The sequence below is a fragment of the Terrapene carolina genome, unplaced genomic scaffold, assembly GCF_002925995.2.
Source record: "Terrapene carolina triunguis isolate 2854851 unplaced genomic scaffold, T_m_triunguis-2.0 Scaffold211, whole genome shotgun sequence".
NCBI classification, from domain to species: domain Eukaryota; kingdom Metazoa; phylum Chordata; order Testudines; family Emydidae; genus Terrapene; species Terrapene triunguis.
Genome location: NW_020664562.1, coordinates 37,990,257 through 38,010,997, shown reverse-complemented (window position 1 = coordinate 38,010,997; position 20,741 = coordinate 37,990,257). Strand labels below are relative to the sequence as shown.

The window sequence follows — 20,741 nt, the reverse complement described above, 5'->3', positions numbered from 1 at the left end:
ATTTTACACTCCTAGATCACTACAAACGGAAATGACTAAAACATGAGCTACCTAGGGTGCTTAAAATATAAATGCAGAGTAACATTTGACTATTGTATTGTTCAAAGACAATCCTCTGTGTTATACAGTGAGAAATCCACCTATACAAATGTCTAAAAATAAACTGGGCAGAGCAAACAGAAGACAGGCTAGCAATTAATGATAAAAATCAAACATTTCAACTTGACCACCACCCATTCTAACCTAGTCTGGGCTGGCAATCTCTGCATCTAGATACTCACATAGGCTTCAGCACTGTAGTCAGTATCTGAGCACCTCACAATCATTAATGGATTATATTCAGACAACACCCCTGTGAAGTAGGGAAATGTACCCATTTTTTACAGATAGGGAAGAGAGATTAAGTGATTTGCCCAGGGTCACACCAGAAGTCTGTATCTGAACCAAGAACTGAAGACAGGTCTTCTGAGTCTCAGGGCTTCTACACACCAGCACTTATGTTGGTATAACCTGTTTTACTCAGGGATGTAAAAAAGCCACCCCCGAGTCACGTAAATTACATCGAACTAAGCACCGGTGTGTACAGCGCTATGTCAGCGGGAGAACCGTCTCCCATTGACATAGCTACCACCACTCGCAGAAGTGGATTTATTTTGCCGATGGGAGAGCTCTTGCTGTTGGCATAGAGCATCTGCACTAGCAGCACTACAGTGGCACAGCTGCAGTGATTCTAGTGTAGTCTGGTCCCAGTCCATCATGCCAACACTAGGCCATCCTTCCTATCCTGCATTGGTCTCATCAGATGGGTTCTTGGTCTATATGAAATCAGCTTGGGTCATCCAATCCACACCACAAAATCCACCATCAAGGTAGGCATGAACTAGCCATTTGTTTGGCAGCCTCAGCACAGAGGCACCTGCATTATGGTAACCCTAAAACTGGGCGAAAGCACACATTCAGGACGGTGGCACTGTCAACATGAAGAGCATAAACTCAGGGATTCGGGATTTCATGGTCCAGGGCTATCAAATAAGCACCTTCCACAAACAAAACAAACTCTCCTAACATTTATTTGGGAGTGGAGAGGAGGGGAAGGAGGAGAGAGCCAACATTTAAAAAAATTGTTTGTGTCTCTGAAAACATCTGCTTTTCTCTGAAAATGTCGGCTTAATGTGCAGTGGCAGTCAAAAAAGCTAACAGAATGTTGGGAATCATTAAGAAAGGGATAGATAATAAGACAGAAAATATCATATTGTCTCTATATAAATCCATGGTACGCCCACATCTTGAATACTGTGTGCAAACGTGGTCGCCCCATCTCAAAAATGATAGATTGGATTTGGAAAAGGTTCAGAAAAGGGCAACAAAAATATTTAGGGATATGGAACAGCAGCCATATGAGGAGAGATTAATAAGACTGGGACTTTTCAGCTTGGAAAAGAGATGACTAAGGAGGGATATGATAGAGGTCTATAAAATCATGACTGGTGTGGAGAAAGTAAATAAGGAAGTGTTATTTACTCCTTCTCAGAACACAAGAACTAGGGGACACCAAATGAAATTAATAGGCAGCAGGTTTAAAACAAACAAAAGGAAGTATTTTTTCCACACAACGCACAGTCAACCTGTGGAACTCCTGCCAGAGGATGTTGTGAAGGCCAAGACTATAACAGCGTTCAAAAAAGAACTAGATAAGTTCATGGAGGCAGGGGCGGCCCTAGACTAGCTGCCAGCAACTGGCACCCCAGTTGAACTGTGCAATTGGCACCCCCACCCCCAAACACCAAGGGCAGGTCTAGGGTGAGGTTTTTGGTAAACTGGGAAACATTTTGCCCCTTTTTTCCTTTTGTATTTTAAGCGGGTTTTTTTTAAACAGAGGCTTAATTATTCGGTTTGTCCATCCGTCCATCTGTCCAACCAATGTTTCTGAGATCAGATAAAATAGAGACATGAAACTTTCAGAATAGATTTGTAGATGACAGCTAGATGATATTTCAGTCCGATTTCAAATAAAAATGCATTAAAAATGTTAATTATAATTTTCATTATTACAAATCCAAAATCATCCATTACGCTATCCTGCTTTAACTGCCATTACCACCACATCCAATATAGAAAGAAATAAGAAAACTTTTCAATGAAGAATGAACCTGTATTTACAAAACACTCCGAATAAAAAACACTCTGTGCTCTTAAAACATGACTTTTCTTGCTTTAAGTTTTGAAAATTCAGTCACTAGTTCTTTTAGATCCAGTTTTCCAGCTATTTCATGCTCTGTTGACATTGTGGCAAGTCCAACAAGTCTCTCTTGCACCACTGTTGAATGCAGATATGTTTTTATCAATTTTAACTTTGAGAAGCTAAGTTCCCCACTAGCTACGGAAACTGGCAAAGTTAAAAGAATGCGTAGAGCTATAAAAATGTTTGGAAAAATGTCTGAGAGTTTATTTTCACAAACAAACTTCAGTACTTCTTCAGGAGTGGAATGTTTCTTAAGTTGTCTTGAAAAAGCCTGAAGCTCACTACACAAATCTGTAGCATCAATGTCTTTTGAATTTTCATGAGTCAATGCTGACTCCAGTTTTATACAAAATTTTCTGATCTGTTTTGCTGTTTTCTTTTGCAAGCTGTGGATACCATATAGAAAGCCAAATATTGACTCTAGCTGCTACACCTGTTGAAATCTTTCGTCAACCGAGTGAATAGCAGTATCAAGGACTGCAAAGTAGAAATTCACTTTGGGTTCTGAATGGGTGTGTCTCGTCCTTCATACGAAAACTGCTGTTTCTTTTGCCCAATGCGAACTGGCTCTGGTTCAAATTCTGTTGGAAAGTCTATTTCTTCAGCAAGCTCGAGAGAATCTACCAGTGTTCTTTTGAACACTTCATCACTTCTGAATTCCTCCAGAATATTTTTAGTTTGCTGCAGTTTTTGAATAGCAGAATGTATGTTCAGGTTCTTTTCCTGAAGCTGCTTACTAGTGAGATTAAACTTGAAAAAGATATTATACCACAAAATGAGGGAAGTCACAAATTTAAACTTGGAAAGGCCATTTGCAAGAGCTTCTGCATCTGAACGTGCCGTATTGCCAGATGATTCAGTAAAGGTAGTATCATCAGAAATTTCAATTAGGGCATCATAAATGTTTCCAAGTTCATAGCAAAGAGGCTTCAAAGCATCATTTGTTCAACATGACTCACATCTGGTGTACAGTCCAGTATTATTGAAAAGTATTTTGCAGAATGGGCAGCTTCTACAATTTTCTTTTTAATGACATTTGCTAGGATTTGAATCAGTTCATTCTACATATTTTTTTCCTTAGTAATGAACCTATGTTTCATGATCAGTTATTTTATGTAGATGCTACTTCATGACTGGATCAAACAAAGCTAGGTATTCAACAAATTTTAAAAAGTTTCCATTACCTAGAGTGTATAATTTTTCATTTCTACAGCGGCCGCGGAATGCTAAATTTTGCCCACTGAGAACTCTCACTAAAGCAATCAGACACTCTAATATTTGTTGCCAATATTCTTCTTTTTCCTTCATCACACGTAAATTTTTTTCATTGATAGTTTTTCCTTTTTTCGTAATTCAAATTATTTCAAATTTTGAAAACATTCCAAATGTTCTGTACTTCTTTCATGTGAAGAGAGAATTGAAGGTATGTTTTTCCAGTCCTTTGAACCATTTTCAATAAGTGATGTACCAATTGCTTGATTTTTAAACAACTTGCAGCAGAAGCAAAACACAGAGTCCTTCAACACTGCATATTGTAACCAGTTTTGATGAATTTCTTCCCCATTAATGAGTTTCCTCTTGTAATGCTGAGCAGAGAATTTTCTTTTATTTCCATCCTTAGGTAAGGGAAATTCATGAACTTGTTTGGGTCCATGTTCCATGAGCATTTGCCGCACACTGTCATCACATCTGGGCCATGAAGCTGGGTCCCCATACTGTAACTTGTTTGTAACTTCCTCATCCTTTCTTCCTTCTACTTCATTTACTTCAATGTCTGCATGTGTCTCTGAAGGTGAATAAATTTTCTCCACATCCATATCAGATGCTGTGAGCTGCCTTCATCTAGACGTAAGTTTCCATCATCTTGATGTTCCAAACTGCTTCCATGCGGATGTGAGCTAACCTCCTCTCCAAGTAAAATTCCTTCATCTGGATGCTGTGAACTGCTTCCATCTTTATTTGGATTAAAGAGAAGATATTTCAAGAAGGATCCCTGCTGTTTTGCTTGGTCCTTTTCCTTCTCAGCCTTTTGTTTACGATACTAAGCTCCGGAGGGTTTTCTTTTTCCTCTTTCTATCATGGGGCATTTGAATATTGTTATGTACTATGCTCCCGACTGCAAGCATTATAGCTTTAAGGATAGCTGACACACCCACCACATGGTTGGCGATTTAAACCACATTACAGCCATCCCAACATGTCTTTTCACTGCTTAAAGATTCAATGATTAGTAACATACACTCACTTACCTATTAAAACAGTTAGTTACAGTGTTTACATGGAAACAAAATGACCTTTTTTGACGTTATAACCCGACACCGGTTGTTTGGAAAGTAATCCCCTTCCTCACAGTTACCTGCTTGGAGTGTGACATCATCACTTTCGTAGTCTATTAAGCGTTAACACTATTACTTTTCTTTTATGGACCTTATTTATTACATGTGAACCAGTTATAACAAAGAAAAGTTCATAATTATACAGCCCGATAACGCTAAGGTTTAATAACGCTTAAAGATACTCACATTTTGGATTTATAATGCTGAAAGACGTTATTCTTTATTCTTTGGCACCAAGAAATACAATTTTCCACAGTATTCGCTCGATTCTTAACCATCTACCTGCGATGTGTGTTAAAACGACCGTTTGACATGTATCAACTCGCGATATCTCCGCTCTACATGAATTTCTGGCTATGCGACCTTGATGTATATTCAAGTTAGGTGTCACTAACATTCCAGCTCTTGCTGCTGGCGGATGTGTTTCATTGTGGCTGAGTTATTGCTTATCAAAATTGCGGAGTGGGTCATCTTGACCCTATATTGCAAATTGAAATTTTTTTTCGCTAAAATATTATTTATTTTTGCAGTAAATAAAAGATTTGACATATTAATAAATTATCAGAAATGTAGAGAAATGAATTATAATTCATATTCCCTCCGTACACGCACGGGAATTGAAATAATGGCATCGTTGTTATTTTATTTGGGGGTTTTTTCGTCTTTTTCGGGTTTTTTTTTTTACATTTGATTTTTTTCATCGAATTAGGCGCCCCATTTAACTTGGCACTTTAGGCGACTGCCTAGTTCGCCTATACGGACTGGCCACCCCTGCATGGAGGATAGGTCCATTAATGCCAGGGATGATGTCCCTAACCTCTGTTTGCCAAAAGCTGGGAATGGGCGACAGGGTCACTTGATGATTTGATGATCACTTGATGACAGGGTCACTTGATGATTACCTGTTCTGTTCTTTCCCTCTGGGGCACCTGGCATTGGCCACTGTCGGAAGACAGAATACTGGGTTAGATGGACCTTTGGTCTGACCCAGTATGGACATTCTTATGTCTCTGCCACTATCAATTTAGTCTAAGCCCTGTGGCGAGAAAGGTGGCATTGACAGAATTGTCCGGTGTCATTTGTTTGAGGGGGTTTGGTCCAAGTATCCTGGCAGTGCCAGTGACTGCAGTTTGTCTGTGGTTTTACAGTCCTTGGCATGGTTAGATTAGGTGAATTATAGCTCCGAATCAGAGAGACTTTCTCCGTTTTCTTTTTCCTTTTAACTCCTTGACTGCTAAGAGAAAATTGAGTTCAGAATAAAGAGTGGAGAAGACATGAGTCGATAATATATAGGGTGTATGTGCGGGGTGTGTATGGAGATAATACATAGGGGATATGTGCGGGGTGTGTATGGAGATAATACGCAGGGTGTGTGTAGATAATATAATATGGGGGGGGTGTTACACACGTGAGACAGAATTTTCGAACAGAGGCCGCGAGCACTCTGGCCCTAAGACTGAAATCACCCCCCCCTCAAACCCTTTTAAACCGGGGGGGGGGGGAGAGAGGCTTAAGAGGCTATTTTAGCCTTAGGCTGAGCCAGGCCGCCATTAGGCCTTTTCACCCACCCACTCCCCTGCCCTGCCGGGCGGGGGCCGCTGCCCTGCGTGCCCCTCCCCTCCCTGTCGGTGCCGCGCAGCCCAGGCCGCGAGAGGCAGGGCGCGGGCCGGGCCAGACGCCCCCTGGATTGCTTCCGGGCCCGGGCTCCAGACAGGCGCTGGCTCCCGGCCAGGGGCGCCGAGCCTGCGAGCCCCGAGCGCTGGGCTGTGGCGGCCGCCGGGGAGCGCTGTGCTCAGGCCGCGCCGGTGGAGTCCCTGCGCCGAGCCGGGGAGCGGAGCCGGCGGCCCACGCCCAGCACACAGGGCCCTGCTAGGGCTGCTCCTGGCGGCCCCTCTGCCCCCGGGGAAGGCGAGGCGCGTGCGATTTCCCGCCCCTGCCCGCGCAGCCTCCCCCCCCCTCGGACTCGCCCATGAGCCTGCTCGGGAGCTACCGCAAAAAGCCCAGCAATGACGGGTACGAATCTTTGCAGCTGGTGGAGAGCAACGGTGACTTCTGCGGGGGCAGCAAGGAGCGAGCCGGCGGCAGCAAGCAAGGGGTGATCCCGGCCGTGTTGGCCGCAGCCCGGAGCCCGGCCCGACACCAGCCGCAGCCGCAGCATCTGGACGGCAGCAGCAGCACCATGGACAGCTCAGGTAAGGGGCCTCCTTTCTCCCGCTTCCCCCCCCAAAGGCCGACCGGGGAGGGGGGTGGGGATCGTGTTAGAGACCCACCTGCCTGCTCCTCGCTGGGGCTGACTGAGCTGCCCCGGCCCAGCCAGGCGCTGGCAGGGAGGGGGGATCTGGCTGCACTGGATGTGATCCTCACCCGGTGTCTAGGGAGAGGACACCCGAGATGGCAGGGTCCTGCAAATTTAAAGAGCTCTTCATTACCAGCCAATGAATAAACACAGCCCAGATGCTGCTGCTCTGTCCTGCTAATGGACGAGGGGGCTGCTGGGGCGGATGTATTGTTCCTGTGCGGGAAGCGGTTGCTGACACTTCTTATGGCAGGACATTTTTGAAACCGTAGCAAGAAAATGTACGTTCATCGGAATGTAATCCGTGCATTTCCCAGGCATGGTAAATCTTTTGAATGAGCATGCTTAGGAGAGTAGGAGGGAGTTCATTATCTAAATGAGAAAGGCATTGTGCTGTTGTGCAGCTAAATATACTGAATAGGAAACAACTATCCTGAAGATGTTGATGCTATTTTGTAAGCATTGATTAACTAAACAATGGTGGAGTTACCTTTATAAGGCACCATGATCATGAGCCTGTATGGTAAGTGACAACAGAAATCCTTTGTCCGGGCTAACAGCTTTCATAAGAGTAGTAACAACCTAGGTGGTTTGGGTGGTGGTCAGGTCATTCATAGATTCAATGCAATTTCAGAGAGATGGAAATCAGAAACACTTCTTGATAGTGTAAAATTAAAGGCAAATGACTATCATTGCAACTGATTTATTTGTAATTTCCCCCAAAGAGAAGAAAAGCTGTTGTGAAACCATGGTAAACGGGAATCAATAAAAGGGGGAGAAATCCTGAATATAGTCTATTGATTTCTTTTGAAGTCATTTGGGAATCATTTTGTTCTAAAAACAACTTGTAGAATTAAATCGGATAAATTTTGATGCATGCTGCATGAACCTTTTTTTGTGTGTGTATGTGTTAAATCTTGCAATGGAGGGACCAGATGGCCCATGTGATTGGTAATAGGATATAGAGCCCTTCACCTCTAGGTCACATAGTCAAATTTGCCTGAGTCACTAGTGATTTGAACATACTTATCTGATGATGGCCTTTCAATGTCTGCAGAAATGAATTGGTTTCAGTCCAGTTCCTAGTGGGCCAGGTGGTCACATCCCAATTACTACTCAGAGTCTTTTCAGAGAATTTTAGAGTGGAGACGTATATTAAGTAGTCATAGAAGTACTCTTTTGAGCTCTATGGGTCCAATTTGATGTCTAAGCACTCTTAGAGGATGATATAGGGAAGTTTGCACTACCACAGTCTCCTTGAATACTTATTCTTTGGATGGGGAAGTTCAGTCCCAAGGCACACCTGTCAAACTAAGTCTGACACTCTACAAGTAATGAAAAGAATTTAATGTTAAAATATATTACAATTTCTTCCTTGAGGAAAAGAATTCATGGCATAAGAAGTACCATATGGGGAAATAGTTACTTTTACGAACATGTGGGGAAAGTTCAGGTTAAGTACATTTTTTGCAAATGAATCATGTCTTTCTAGTTTCTAACCGCCTCTCGCTCTGAGAGAACATAGAAATCTACTTTAATACTTGATAGTGTGATGTTGGTGCTAGACTTGCTTGCTAGACTCAGTATGTCAGCTGATGCTTATTCACAGTAGGTTGCTAAGTTCTAGCTATCTAGGTTCTCATATCTAGGCACCCATCCGAGACACTTGGAGGCTATGGACTACTTAATATATATTGTATTTTTGACATATTATTAAAGCAATTGGTCTTGGAGTTTATTAGAATAATAGAAATAGAGGGTAAGTGTGGCAGATGATAATATTTATATCTGGCCAGGTCTGGCAAATAGTGTATAGTAAATGTCAAATGGTGACCTTTGCTTAATGTTAGCTTGTATGTTACTTGAGTGTTCTTGCAATTGCTCTGCTGTTTGTTCAGTTTTCATTATTTCCTCCCTCGGTAAAAACAAGTGTTCATGGTGGTGTTTACATAGTATTTTTCTATATAAAGGTATTAATGCAATTTTCAGCCATATCAAAAGTTCTACTGCTAAATATCAAGAGTCCCTGTGTGGTTAACTGTATAACTCCTACTATGAACTTCTAGAATTTGCATGCGCAAAATACATTGAATGATGAAGGGCTGTTTCCAGGACTTCTCCAACACTTGTGCATTACACTTGTGTTGTATTCAATTTTAATGGTTGAGAAATCTGATTAGCCTTTTTCACTTCCTTCCGCTCAGTCAGCTGTTCTCACTGGGAGTATCTTTTGCTGTTGTTACTCTGCCCAGGCCTCCTGGTCGGGTCTGTTCGCCCACCTCTCCCCATGCTCTGCCAAGTTCCTGCCCCTTTGAATGAGGTGTCTGCTCACCACATCCCCAGTGAAGCTGGAAGATGAGTGCCCCACCAACACCACAAAGGAGTCTTGGGGGAAAAACTGCAGAGAGGAACCAGCCAGACACCCCATCTTTTGGGGCAGGGACCTTTGGACATTCAGAGAACTTTCTACAGGTTTCACTGGACTTTCTGTGCCCTGTACTGATTGATTTGCTGTGTGCTACAACCCTCTTCCTCTCCTACAGTCTCTTCACCGCAGCTTTATTCCACACCTGCCTCTCTTGTCCTCTTCTTATCTGTCCTGTCCCCCTCTCACCCTTCCTTCCCCCGCCCCCATTTAGATGATTCCCCTGACCTAAACCCCCATCCCTCCCAACAAATCATAGAACATGCAGTTTGGTGCCATCACATTGTTCACTCTGCTTGGGTGTTTTACCTCTTCCCCCACCTTGTGTCTGTCTTGTCTAGTTAGATTGTAAGTGCTTCAGGGCAAGAGTAATTTACTACTCTGTACAGCACCTAGCACATTAGGACCCCATTCTTGGTTGGCCCTTGAGTACTGCTGTAATTAGCATGATTAATAATATCCATTTGATGAATTTCAGAGGTACTGCAAGCAACTGTGTGTCTAGACAGTGCAACAACAATACTCTGTTTATATGCTATTGAAATTGGCTTATGGGATTTCTTGATAGTGATTTGTCTCTGCTAAAAATGAAACCATTTTTGGATGGATGGAGTATTCTCAGCAAGATCAGGAATACTGGATCAACTGTGATATTCTGCTTAAAACTTGATGTCCATTTCTTCCACCTGGTCTTCCCAATTAAACTTTTTATGCTTACAAATGAGAGATTTTATCAGTTGTAGTCTACAGTAAATACATACATACCGGTATATAATTTAGCTAATCTGCAGAATAAAACAAGTTTTAAGAGCTGAAACTACCTCTCAGGTGTGCATGTGATTCCCATTGACTTCCACTGGGGAGCTGCTCATGAATGTAAGGACATAATTTGGTTTTAAAGCTGTACAAATGCGGATGGGTAGGTGGGTGAAATTAGCTAGTCCTACAAGACAAAGACAGTAAACCTAACCTAGTAAAACGTGTTATCAAAGGGAGCACACAGCAAAAGTGTCAAGATAATCTCCTTTCTTGGTAATCTGTATAAAACTTCCAGTTGTGATGTGGGGCAGTGTCACAAGATGGTTAGGGTCAGAACAGGCCAGTGTAGCCGACAGCCAATCCCAGACTCCTAAATGCTGCAAGAAGTGATGTTGGTGATTCAGGTTTCTCTCTAAACCAATGCCTTATCATGGTGTTAAGGAAAATTGTTCTGTGCTTTTTTTTTTTTTTTTTTGGATGAGAGAAAGTGATTCCTGATTTATTTTTTTATATGGATTACATATTGTATATTCAGAATATACAATATATAATCCATGATGGGGTCTTCTGGCCAGATTATAACTCATTTACTTTCTACCGACATGACTTTCCCCTGGCTTTTCAACAGGATACAATATTCTTCACTTCCCATGTTAAATTATGTTTAGCGTTAGTGTTGGTAAGCTGGTTCTGGAACAGTTGCCATATTTCTGTCACGGAGTTGGCTGTATTTGGGTGGTGGGAAAAGTGATCCCTCAGTGTAGCTTTAAGTTGTCAGGCATCTTGGGGCTGTTCAGATTACAAGATGCCAAGAATGCAATGACTTGACATGTTTGATTGAGACAGTTGTTACTGCACCTCTGTCCTGCATGTCTTTGGCTGCAGTGAAAGACTGGGGACCTGATACTTCACTGCATCATGTCGCTTCTGCACTAGTGGAACTCCACCGAAGAACCATTCTGTAAAACTGGAGTAACAGCGGGGAATCAGGCCCTTCACCTCTTTGCTGTATCAGTACATTTGAAAGAAGTTTCCAGAGTCAAGTAGCAACCCCTCCTATTAAGCCAGACTTACACCAGTGGCTGAGGAGAAATCGTTGCTGCTCTCCTGCAGGTGTTCCAATGAGGAAAGGCAGCTTTAAAATCTGTCTGGAGCTCCATAGGAGTCTCATTGATGGAGGCTTAATGAGCACATTTTCCAGTTGACCTACTCTGGATCCCTCTTAGGCAAGCAATACCCACTTTGGGGGCTGCACTCGCTGGTTACTGGTAGCCTGTACCACCTGCACTCCTGGTGCACTAGGGTGCTGGAGTTTGGGTTCCTCTGGCCGTGAAGTGAACTGGACCCATAATTTTGATGCTGTTATGTTGCTGGTAGTGTTTCTTAGTGTTACATTTAAGAATGCTCTTCACTGTGTCAATAGTACATTAATAAAGTGCCAGTTACATTACACAAGGAAAACTCAGAGGAGAAAATAGTGCCAGAAATTGGGGCATAACCTAGGATTGGCTATATGGTTCCAATGTAAATACCAACACTTCATGACATAGATGGGTTTGGGTTTGATCAAACTCTGGCTTTCACTTGATTTGGGGTTGTTTTAGGTTTGCCAGTTATAACATATTGTCTTCTCAAGTCATATAAGATTAAAGGGACTTGTTTGTGCATAGAAGGAGGAGGAGTGCCCAGAGACCGACAGTGTGAAATATAAACAGATGTACAAAATATATTCCTTTTATTCCAGGTAGGCACTGTATGTTATTTCTGTTCTGTGAAGAAAATGTTGTTTAAGATTCGCATTTTGACAACATTAAATTTAAGGTAGCTTCATTACTCTAGAAGCATAGGAAAGTGTAGATGTAGATACGTTATAAAGTAATTAGGGAACTGAGGGTGGTGAGGGATTATGGTGAAGACATAACATTGGGAATTCTGGATCAGAACCTCAGCTGGTGTAGTAAAGTCAGTGCAGTTGTGCTAACTTATCCCAACTCAAAATATGGCCCTCTAGTTAAAAAACAAAACAAAAAAGATACTAAACCTTTTTTGGATGGTACTTAAAGATTGAAAGTAGGTCTAAACATTGGCTTGCAAACCTATAAATAATCCTTGCAATAAAAATAACCAAACCTTTAGGCTGTATTCTAACTTCCCAGATACTTATGCAGGTAGAATGAAAGAATACCTTTAAAAAAAATTTTTTTTGAAGGATTAAGTTAACTAAAACCATATTTTCGCATATCTGGGGGGAAAAAATCACTTTTAGGCATATAGATATGGTGTGTGGGTATGTGTGTGTGTGTGTGTATATATATATATATATATATAATTACAAAATGTAATATGACTAGAATGGGAGATTTTAACTAAAGTAAGTCATGTTTTGATCTGAACATCCCCTTCCATTGATTCTGTAGCATGTAAATGTGTTTGGTCCAAGCCCCGCAACATCGTGTTAGCACGTGAAAACAAGAGACGACCTGACTGGTCTGTGTCCATTGTCCAAGCTGAGTGAAATGGAGAAAGTTCCTGTTTGAATAATTTAAGATGTTGGTAATACAAGGTAGGGAATTTGTTTTATTTAAATAATTTGAACTTCGTTTCTCTCTGACACGACATAAGACATGAAATTTTAACATTCTGGTTCAAATTGCAATTGTGTTGACTTTACTTTTTGTTTTGATTAAGTAGGAATGCAAAGATATAAATGACCCACAGTAATGCTGAACATTTACTGGTAGGATTCATGGATTTAGCTCATAGTTTCATAATTTTTGTTCTCAGTCATTATATTCCAGATAGGGCTGGTATCAGTGTTTATTAAGATTGACCAACATTTTCCATTATGAGACCCTGTGTTCAGTTGCATATAACTTTGCCAAACTTCAGTTGTTTCAGCTGAAACTTTCCATGCTGGGTATCTGAATTTTTTCAAGAAAATTTAAGGCAAAATGGTCCAGTTATTGCCAAGAACAAGGCTAGGGGAGAAAACACTGTTTTGCTCATATTTTTTAAAAAATACATCTTGAGCTCTTTTCTTTGACCAGCTCTACCACACCTATGCTTTGGAGCAGGGATTTGAAATATGGCTGGTCTTTGTATCAGGGATATGCTTTTTGCTGTCCCTGTGAAAATCTGCCCAAATTTGGCCAATTTATAAGTCTTTGAAAAAAAAATCTTAGTTGCACATGCTCAGTAGAGAATTGCTAATGCTAAAAGATTCCATCGTCACTGAGCATGCTCCAGCCCTTCACCGCTCCTAGGGCTGACCAGACAGTGCATGTGTTAGTGAGAAATGTGTGTGATCCTGTAACTAAAAACTGTATCATATTGTATTTGTATATGTACCAGGGGGCCAAATTACAGCTGCATACTTTGAGTAGAAAATCATCCCAGACTACCACCACTACAAGACTTCCTTATGTCATTTTAATAGGTTCACTGCTTATCTTTGTTCAAGAATAATCTGAAAGACCAACCTCCAGAGAGGAATCTTAGGCTATGGCTACACTACAGAGCTTACAGCAGCGCAGCTGAACTTATACGGATGTAAGAGGTAGTATGTACACAGCCTTAGGGTATGTCTAAGTAATTAGGTCAATTCAATAGAAGTCGATTTTTTTAGAAATCGATTTGATACAGTTGATTGTGTGTGTCCCCACTAAGCGCATTAAGTCGGCGGTGTGCGTCCACAGTACCGAGGCTAGCATCGACTTTCAGAGCGTTGCATTGTGGTAGCTATCCCACAGTTCCCGCAGTCTCCGCCACCCATTGGAATTCTGGGTTGAGCTCCCAATACCTGATGGATCAAAAACATTGTCGCGGGTGATTCTGGATACATGTCGTCAGGCCCCCCTCCCTCCCTCCGTGAAAGCAACGTCAAAAAATCGTTTCTCACCTTTTTTCCTGGGTTACCCGTGCAGACAACATACCACGGCAAACATGGAGCCCGCTCAGCTCACTGTCACCATATGTCTCCTGGGTGCTGCTGGCAGACGCGGTACTGCAGTGCTACACAGCAACATCCCCTTGCCTTGCCTTGTGGACGGCAGACGGTACAATACAACTGCTAGCTGCCGTCATCGTCCCGTGGGTGATCCTGGCCGACCTCGGTTAGGTTGGTCGGGGGTGCGTGGGCAGACATGGGTGCTCCTGGCCGGCCTCGGTGAGGTCGGTCGGGGGTGCCTGGACAAAAATGGGAATGACTCCAGGTCATTCTCTTCTTTAAGTTTCGTCTAATGGAGATTCAGTCCTGCCTGGAATATCATGCCAGCTGGAGGCTTCTGCCTCAGGCTGCTCTCCCAGCCGGCAGCACCGCGCGGTTGCACCTACCCCAGCCTACCCCTTGCTCCCATGGCTCATGAAGCCTGGACAGTAGTAAGGAGCAGTTCAACTATAGGCTGAGCAAGTGCATAATGGTGATAGAATGTGCCTTTGAACATTTAAAAGCTCACTGGCACAGTTTACTGACTCGGTTAGACCTCAGTGAAACCAATATTCCCATCGTTATTACTGCTTGCTGTGTGCTCCACAATATCTGTGAGAGTAAGGGGGAGACGTTTATGGCGGGGTGGGAGGTTGAGGCAAATCGCCTGGCCTCTGATTACGCGCAGCTAGACACCAGGACGGTTAGAAGAGCACAGCAGGGTGCGCTGTGCATCAGAGAAGCTTTGAAAGCCAGTTTCATGACTGGCCAGGCTACGGTCTGAAAGTTCTGTTTGTTACTCCTTGATGAAAACCCGCCCCCTTGGTTGACTCTTCTTCCCTGTAAGCCAACCGCCCTCCCCTCCCCCATTTGATCTCCGCTTGCAGAGGCAATAAAGTCATTGTTGTTTCAAATTCATGCATTCTTTATTAATTCATCACACAAATGGGGGAATAACTGCCAAGGTAGCCCAGGAGGGGTGGGGGAGGAGGGAAGCATCCCCTAGAATGGCATGCAGTTCATCATAGAAGCGGCATGTCTGGGGCTCTGACCCGGAGCGGCCGTTTGCCTCTCTGGTTTTTTGGTAGGCTTCACGCGGCACTGCTGCGGGTCCCTGTTATAACCTCTGTCCTTCATGCCCTTGGAGATTTTTTCAAATATTCCGGCATTTCGTCTTTTGGAACGGAGTTCGGATAGCACGCATTTGTCTCCCTATACAGCAATCAGATGCAGTACCTCCCGTTCGGTCCATGCTGGAGCTCTTTTGCCATTCTGAAACTCCATGGTCACCTGTGCTGATGAGATCTGCACGGTCACCTGTGCTGATCAGCTCGCCATACTGGCCAAACAGGAAATTAAATTCAAAAGTTCGTGAGGCTTTTCCTGTCTACCTGGCCAGTGCATCTGAGTTGAGAGTGCTGTCCAGAGTGGTCACAATGGAGCACTCTGGGATAGCTCCCGGAGGCCAATACCGTCGAATTGCGTCCACACTACCCCAAATTCGACCCAGCAGGGTCGATTTCAGCGCTAATCCCCTCGTCGGGGAGGAGTACAGAAATCGATTTTAAGAGCCCTTTAAGTCGACAAAAATGGTTTCGTTGTGTGGACGGGTGCAGGGTTAAATCGATCTAACGCTGCTAAATTTGACCTAAACTCGTAGTGTAGACCAGGGCTTAGAGTGGACTGAATTTAGAACGAGGACAAAAAAGGCAAAATTAGTAATGGAAGATTTGAGCAAAAGCGGAAAGAGACAGAAAATATAAAACAAATACAGAAAATAATAATACCTGATACGGAATATGGAGAAGAGTTTATGGGTGGCTGAAAGTGGTTAGAGAATGAGGAATAGGCAATGGAGGAATAAGATGAACTTCTTGCTTCCGCTGTGACGTGTAGTAATGCTCTCTCGCACTAACAAGCTGAATATTGAAAGAAAATGAGTGTTTGGTTAAACACACAAATATGAAAGTAACAGTAAGAACACGCTTAATAAAACTAATGAAATTGCTGTCCACATTGGTCTTGTACAGTGTTCTTAAATTATTCATAATCTGAAAATTATCTAAAATCCATTGGAAGTATAAAGTCAGGATTTCTTTAACTGTTTTAAATTTGCATACCCACAAATCTAAACTCTGTGTGTTGGTGCTTACCCCGACTGAGTCAGGAGAGAGACGTCTCCATATCACTGGCAATGAGACAGAGGATCTCTCAGACAATGTCTGCTTTGTTTTGTGTCTCTGCATTTGTAAAAGAGAAGGTTCCATTTCATAAGCCTCTTTGTTTTGAACACTGAATAGCATGGCCTGATTCTTCTTGCATGTGATGTGGCAGTAGCTTTACATGCTGTTTTTTCTCAGTTTTAGTTTTAGTGTAAACTTTAAAAACAAGTTTCATGGCTTTGCCAAGTTTCAGCATTTAATCACTTTGACTGCCAACACATTTTGCTCATCATAATGTAAATTTCACAAACAAGGAAAATCTTTCATTTGGTATAAATAAACTTGAATGACCAATGGGGAAGGCGGGGGGAGAGGGGAATTGCTCACAGTGCAGATGTTTTGCTCAGGTCACTTGTAACACTGGGTTATTTTGTACCCTTAAAATATATCTGCTTGTTGTTGTTAAGGAATATTGGTTAGACAACGAGGCAAACTTGTAAAGTTCTGAAGAAACAGCAGTAATATTTCCTAGAGTTCTCAAAAATGTCATGAAGTTTATATGTAGGCAGTCTGATTATAAAACCTTAAGGCTTTACTCATAAAAAATTACTTATGTGGTCATTCTGTGTTGGTTTTATAAATTTGTATACAAATGTAAGGATTATTCTTGGAATTTATAGTGCTGTATGTTTACATGAGCTGGTGGGGGACGACGACTTGAAATTGAAAGAAACTGAAGAAAAATTACACGTGGAATTTAATTGCTAGAATATTCACATGTAGCACTTTTCATTGGTAGATTTCCAAGTGCCTTACAAAGGAGAGCAGTATCATTATCCCCATGTTACAGGTGGAGATATCGAGACACAGAGAGGGGAAAGTGACTTGCCAAAGGTCATCTAGTAGATCACTGGCAATGCCAGGACTAGAACCCAGGTCTCCTGACTCCCAGTCCATTGCTCTAGCCACTAGGACTTACTGTCTAGGAGTGGACATAGCCTTTCTGTACATTAGCAGTGACTGCATAATAAACAAAGCTCATTCCTGCAAGTATTGACGATTTCTCTCGGAGTCTCTATTACAATGCATTGTCCTGCATGGCAAGAACCTGCAACAATGCTCTGCACTTTCAATTTATACATGGCCACCATGGCCAGTACTTCTTCAACTTCTTATGCACAGAATAATGTGTTACTGTAGTCAAGAGCTCTATTTTAGTTACTCACATAGCCCCCATTACCTTAATATCTAAGTGCCTTGCAATTTTTTAATGCTTTTATCTGCACAACACTCCTGTGAGGGATCCTATTCTCCCTTTCAGGCAGAGTCATTCGTGCCCCTACAGGTGAGAATAAGGCCCAACAACTTTCCAAAAGGAGCTACATTATTTGTAAAAGTAGACTGTCCTGGAACTTGCCTTTGCAGTCATTGAAACCATTTGGGACATATATAAAGTCTGGAGGCAGTTTCTGCCTGATGTGCACAAAACTCCAGATAAAAAGTGTAGCCAAAACATGGGTGTTACAAGTTTCGTAAAATCAGTATTTGGACAAAATATTTAAATGGATGTAAATGCTAGGGATGAGTGTGCAAGTCCCTTATTAATACTGCCTCATTTGAGTGAGCAGCATTCCTGGAGGCTGGGCGATCCCTGACTTTGGGTTTTTTAAACTAACACCTGTCAGGGATAGTCTAATCCCACTTCAGTGTGGGGGGATGGACTGGGTGACCTCCAGAGGTCCTTACAGCCCTGCATTTCTGTGACTATAGATAATTCACACAGGACGTAAAGAAATGCCTCTTGTTTGAAAATGAGAATCTCCCTTTTTGGAAGTGTGTGTGGGGAAAGGTTATACAAATAGGAACAGTAAAAGGTGTGGGGTGTGTGGAAGAGGAGATAAGCTTGGCACACGTCCTGGAAGGCTACACCTGCACTTGTGACTGTACACCATTACACGTGCCTTGATGTGTCATGACCTCCCTGTTACCCATATCTAAAACCCTGAAGCATGATCCTGAATGATAGCACACAGAACAAAAGCTACATGCATGAGGGGTGTGGGTAGGTACGTGCCTCTGCTGTGGCATGGCCCCATATCAGTCCTGCAGTGCAGTATGGACATGGCCAATGGGTGTGTGCCAGGTCATGGGTATCGATAGTCCTCCAGGGCTATTCCCACAATGCACTCATCCCTTTACATACTGCCTGACCCTTACCCAAAGGCATAAAGGTCCCAGACTCGACCCTCCCGCCTTCCATTGCTGGGGTAGTAGCAACCTGCGCTGAGCACTTCAGATCAGTTCTCCCATGAATTCTATTGCTCAGGACAGGTGACCATGGATCATGTTCCAAGAGCTGCCTCTAGTCTCTGGAACACACCTGGGTTCTGATCAGCGTGTGCTCGGAGTACACCGTCCTCACAGCTTTGCTCGGATCAGCAGGAACATTCTCCTCTAACGGGGCCTTTCATGAAGGCTGGAGGAGACAGGATTCACTAGCCAGCTCATTGCTGCATGCATATGAAGGACCCGAGGCTCTTGTAGGGGAGAGTGAAGGACTCAATGATCACTCCGGGAGGGGACCTTGCACATGCCCGTGCTACGATGAGTTGGACCGGGCACCCTCCAGGACTGCAAGTATGGAGCCTGAAGTTACTCACGATCCTCTCCTCAATCCCACTGGCCTTATTGTATGACCAGATGCCATTAAGGGGCACAGTGAGGAGGCAGCAGGGACTCTGGAGGAAGCCTGAGGAAACCTGGAGGAAGAGGAGCATGTGATTCAGCATTTCTACCAGGCCGACTGAGGAAGCCTTCCCTGAAGAGCAACTGCAGGAAGAGCCCCGAGACCTTCCTCCCCTCTGGACAGAAGCTCCTACCTGACCACCCCATTGCAAGGCAGAGGTCCAAAGCCTCCGCCCCCCTCATCCGCAGTCTGGTAGGCAGAGAATGGGGGGGGCAGAGGAGGCTTGCGAGCTGCGCTTTAATGGTAAAAGAGGGGGCTTGCGAGCCACAGTTTGGCCACCCCTGGCATAGAGCGTACACTTATAAAGTTTGCAGATGATACCAAGCTGGGAGGGGTTGCAAGCACTTTGGAGGACATTATTAGAATTCAAAAGACCTTGACAAGCTGGAGAAATGGTCTGAAATAAATAGGATGAAATTCAATAAGGACAAATGCAAAGTACTACACTTGGGAAGGAGTAATCAGTTGCACAAATACAAAGTGGGAAATGACTGCCTAGGAAGGAGTGTGGCAAAAAAGGACCTGGGGGTTATAGCGAATCACAAACTAAATGAGTCAGCAATGTCATACTGTTGCAAAAAAACAACAACAACAAAAAACAAACAAACAAAATCCACCACCCATCATTCTGGGAAGTATTAGCAGGAGTGTTGTAAGCAAGAAGTAGTTCTTCCACTCTGCTCAGCACTGATATGGCCTCCACTGGAATGCTATGTCCAGTTCTTGGCATTACACTTCAGAAAAGATGTGGAAAAATTGGAGAAAGTCCAGAGGAGAGCAACAAAAATGATTAACTGTCTAGAAAACATGACCTACGAGGAAAGATTGAAAAAAATGGGTTTGTTTAGTCTGGAGAAGAGAAAACTGAGGGAGGGGGGACATAAGTCTTCAAGTATGTAAAAGGTTGTTATAAAGAAGAGGGTGATAAACTGTTCTCCTTAATCACTGAGGACAGGATAAGAAATAAATTGCAGCAAGGGAGATTTAGGTTATACATTAGGAAAAACGTCCTAATTGTAACAGTAGTTAAGCACTAGAGCAAATTACCTGAGGAGGTTATGAGATCTCCATCATTGGAGGTTTTTAAGAACAGGTTAGACAAACACCTGTCAAGGGTGTCTAGATAACACTGAGTCCTACCTCAGTGCAGGGGGCTAGACTAGATGACCTTTTGAGGTCACTTCCAGTCCTACACTTCTATGATTCTAGGATAAGTGCTATGAGCAACGGTGTCAGAAAACATTGTAAGGAAGGAATGTGTGAAGCCCCTCCCCAAACCCTACAGAACTATTTTTAAATAACTTTAACAATGCTTCAATGCTCCCCATAAAGCACCCTGAAACAGAGCTGTTATCATATAACAAAAACCATTGCTCAATGATGGCATGAAAGTGCATATATCCTCTCCACTCTTGATCGGGTTTTTCCAGCAGCACCATTGTGTCACAGTCCTAAGTCACACTCTGGCTCCACACTAATCCACAATGTGTGAGCAAATAGCATCATGAATTTCCAGGAACCAGGAGCAATGTGCACGTGGGAGGGATCCAGCTGACTGTATAGATTTTGAAAACCGGATCTGTCCTGTACCCACTTGCTCTGGAATTATTCCCCTTTAGCATTGCACGTATTATGCAAGGCATGGCACGCCATGATAATGTGAACTGCGCTGGCTACAATGGCATTCAGGTGCATCTGCAGGCTTCGCCAATGAGCTTGCAGATGCCCAAAGGTGCACTCCAACACAATTCTGCAGCTAGTCGGTAATTAAAGTCCCTTTTTCTTGGGTTGGTGATGTCGGGGTATGGCTGCATGAGTCATGTTAGGACTGGCTTTGTGAGATTTCCCAA

At 43.1% G+C, this 20,741-nt stretch overlaps 1 protein-coding gene across 1 annotated transcript in view; it reads left to right on the top strand.

Moving 5' to 3' along the window:
- Positions 1-6,547: 6,547 nt before the first annotated feature.
- Positions 6,548-20,741, top strand: part of LOC112115975 (putative tyrosine-protein phosphatase auxilin) — an 80,518-nt gene continuing 66,324 nt past the window's right edge. The window contains exon 1 of the mRNA XM_026655934.1: positions 6,548-6,770. Coding sequence (XP_026511719.1) covers positions 6,548-6,770 — 223 coding nt within the window. The remainder of the gene's footprint in view (positions 6,771-20,741) is intronic.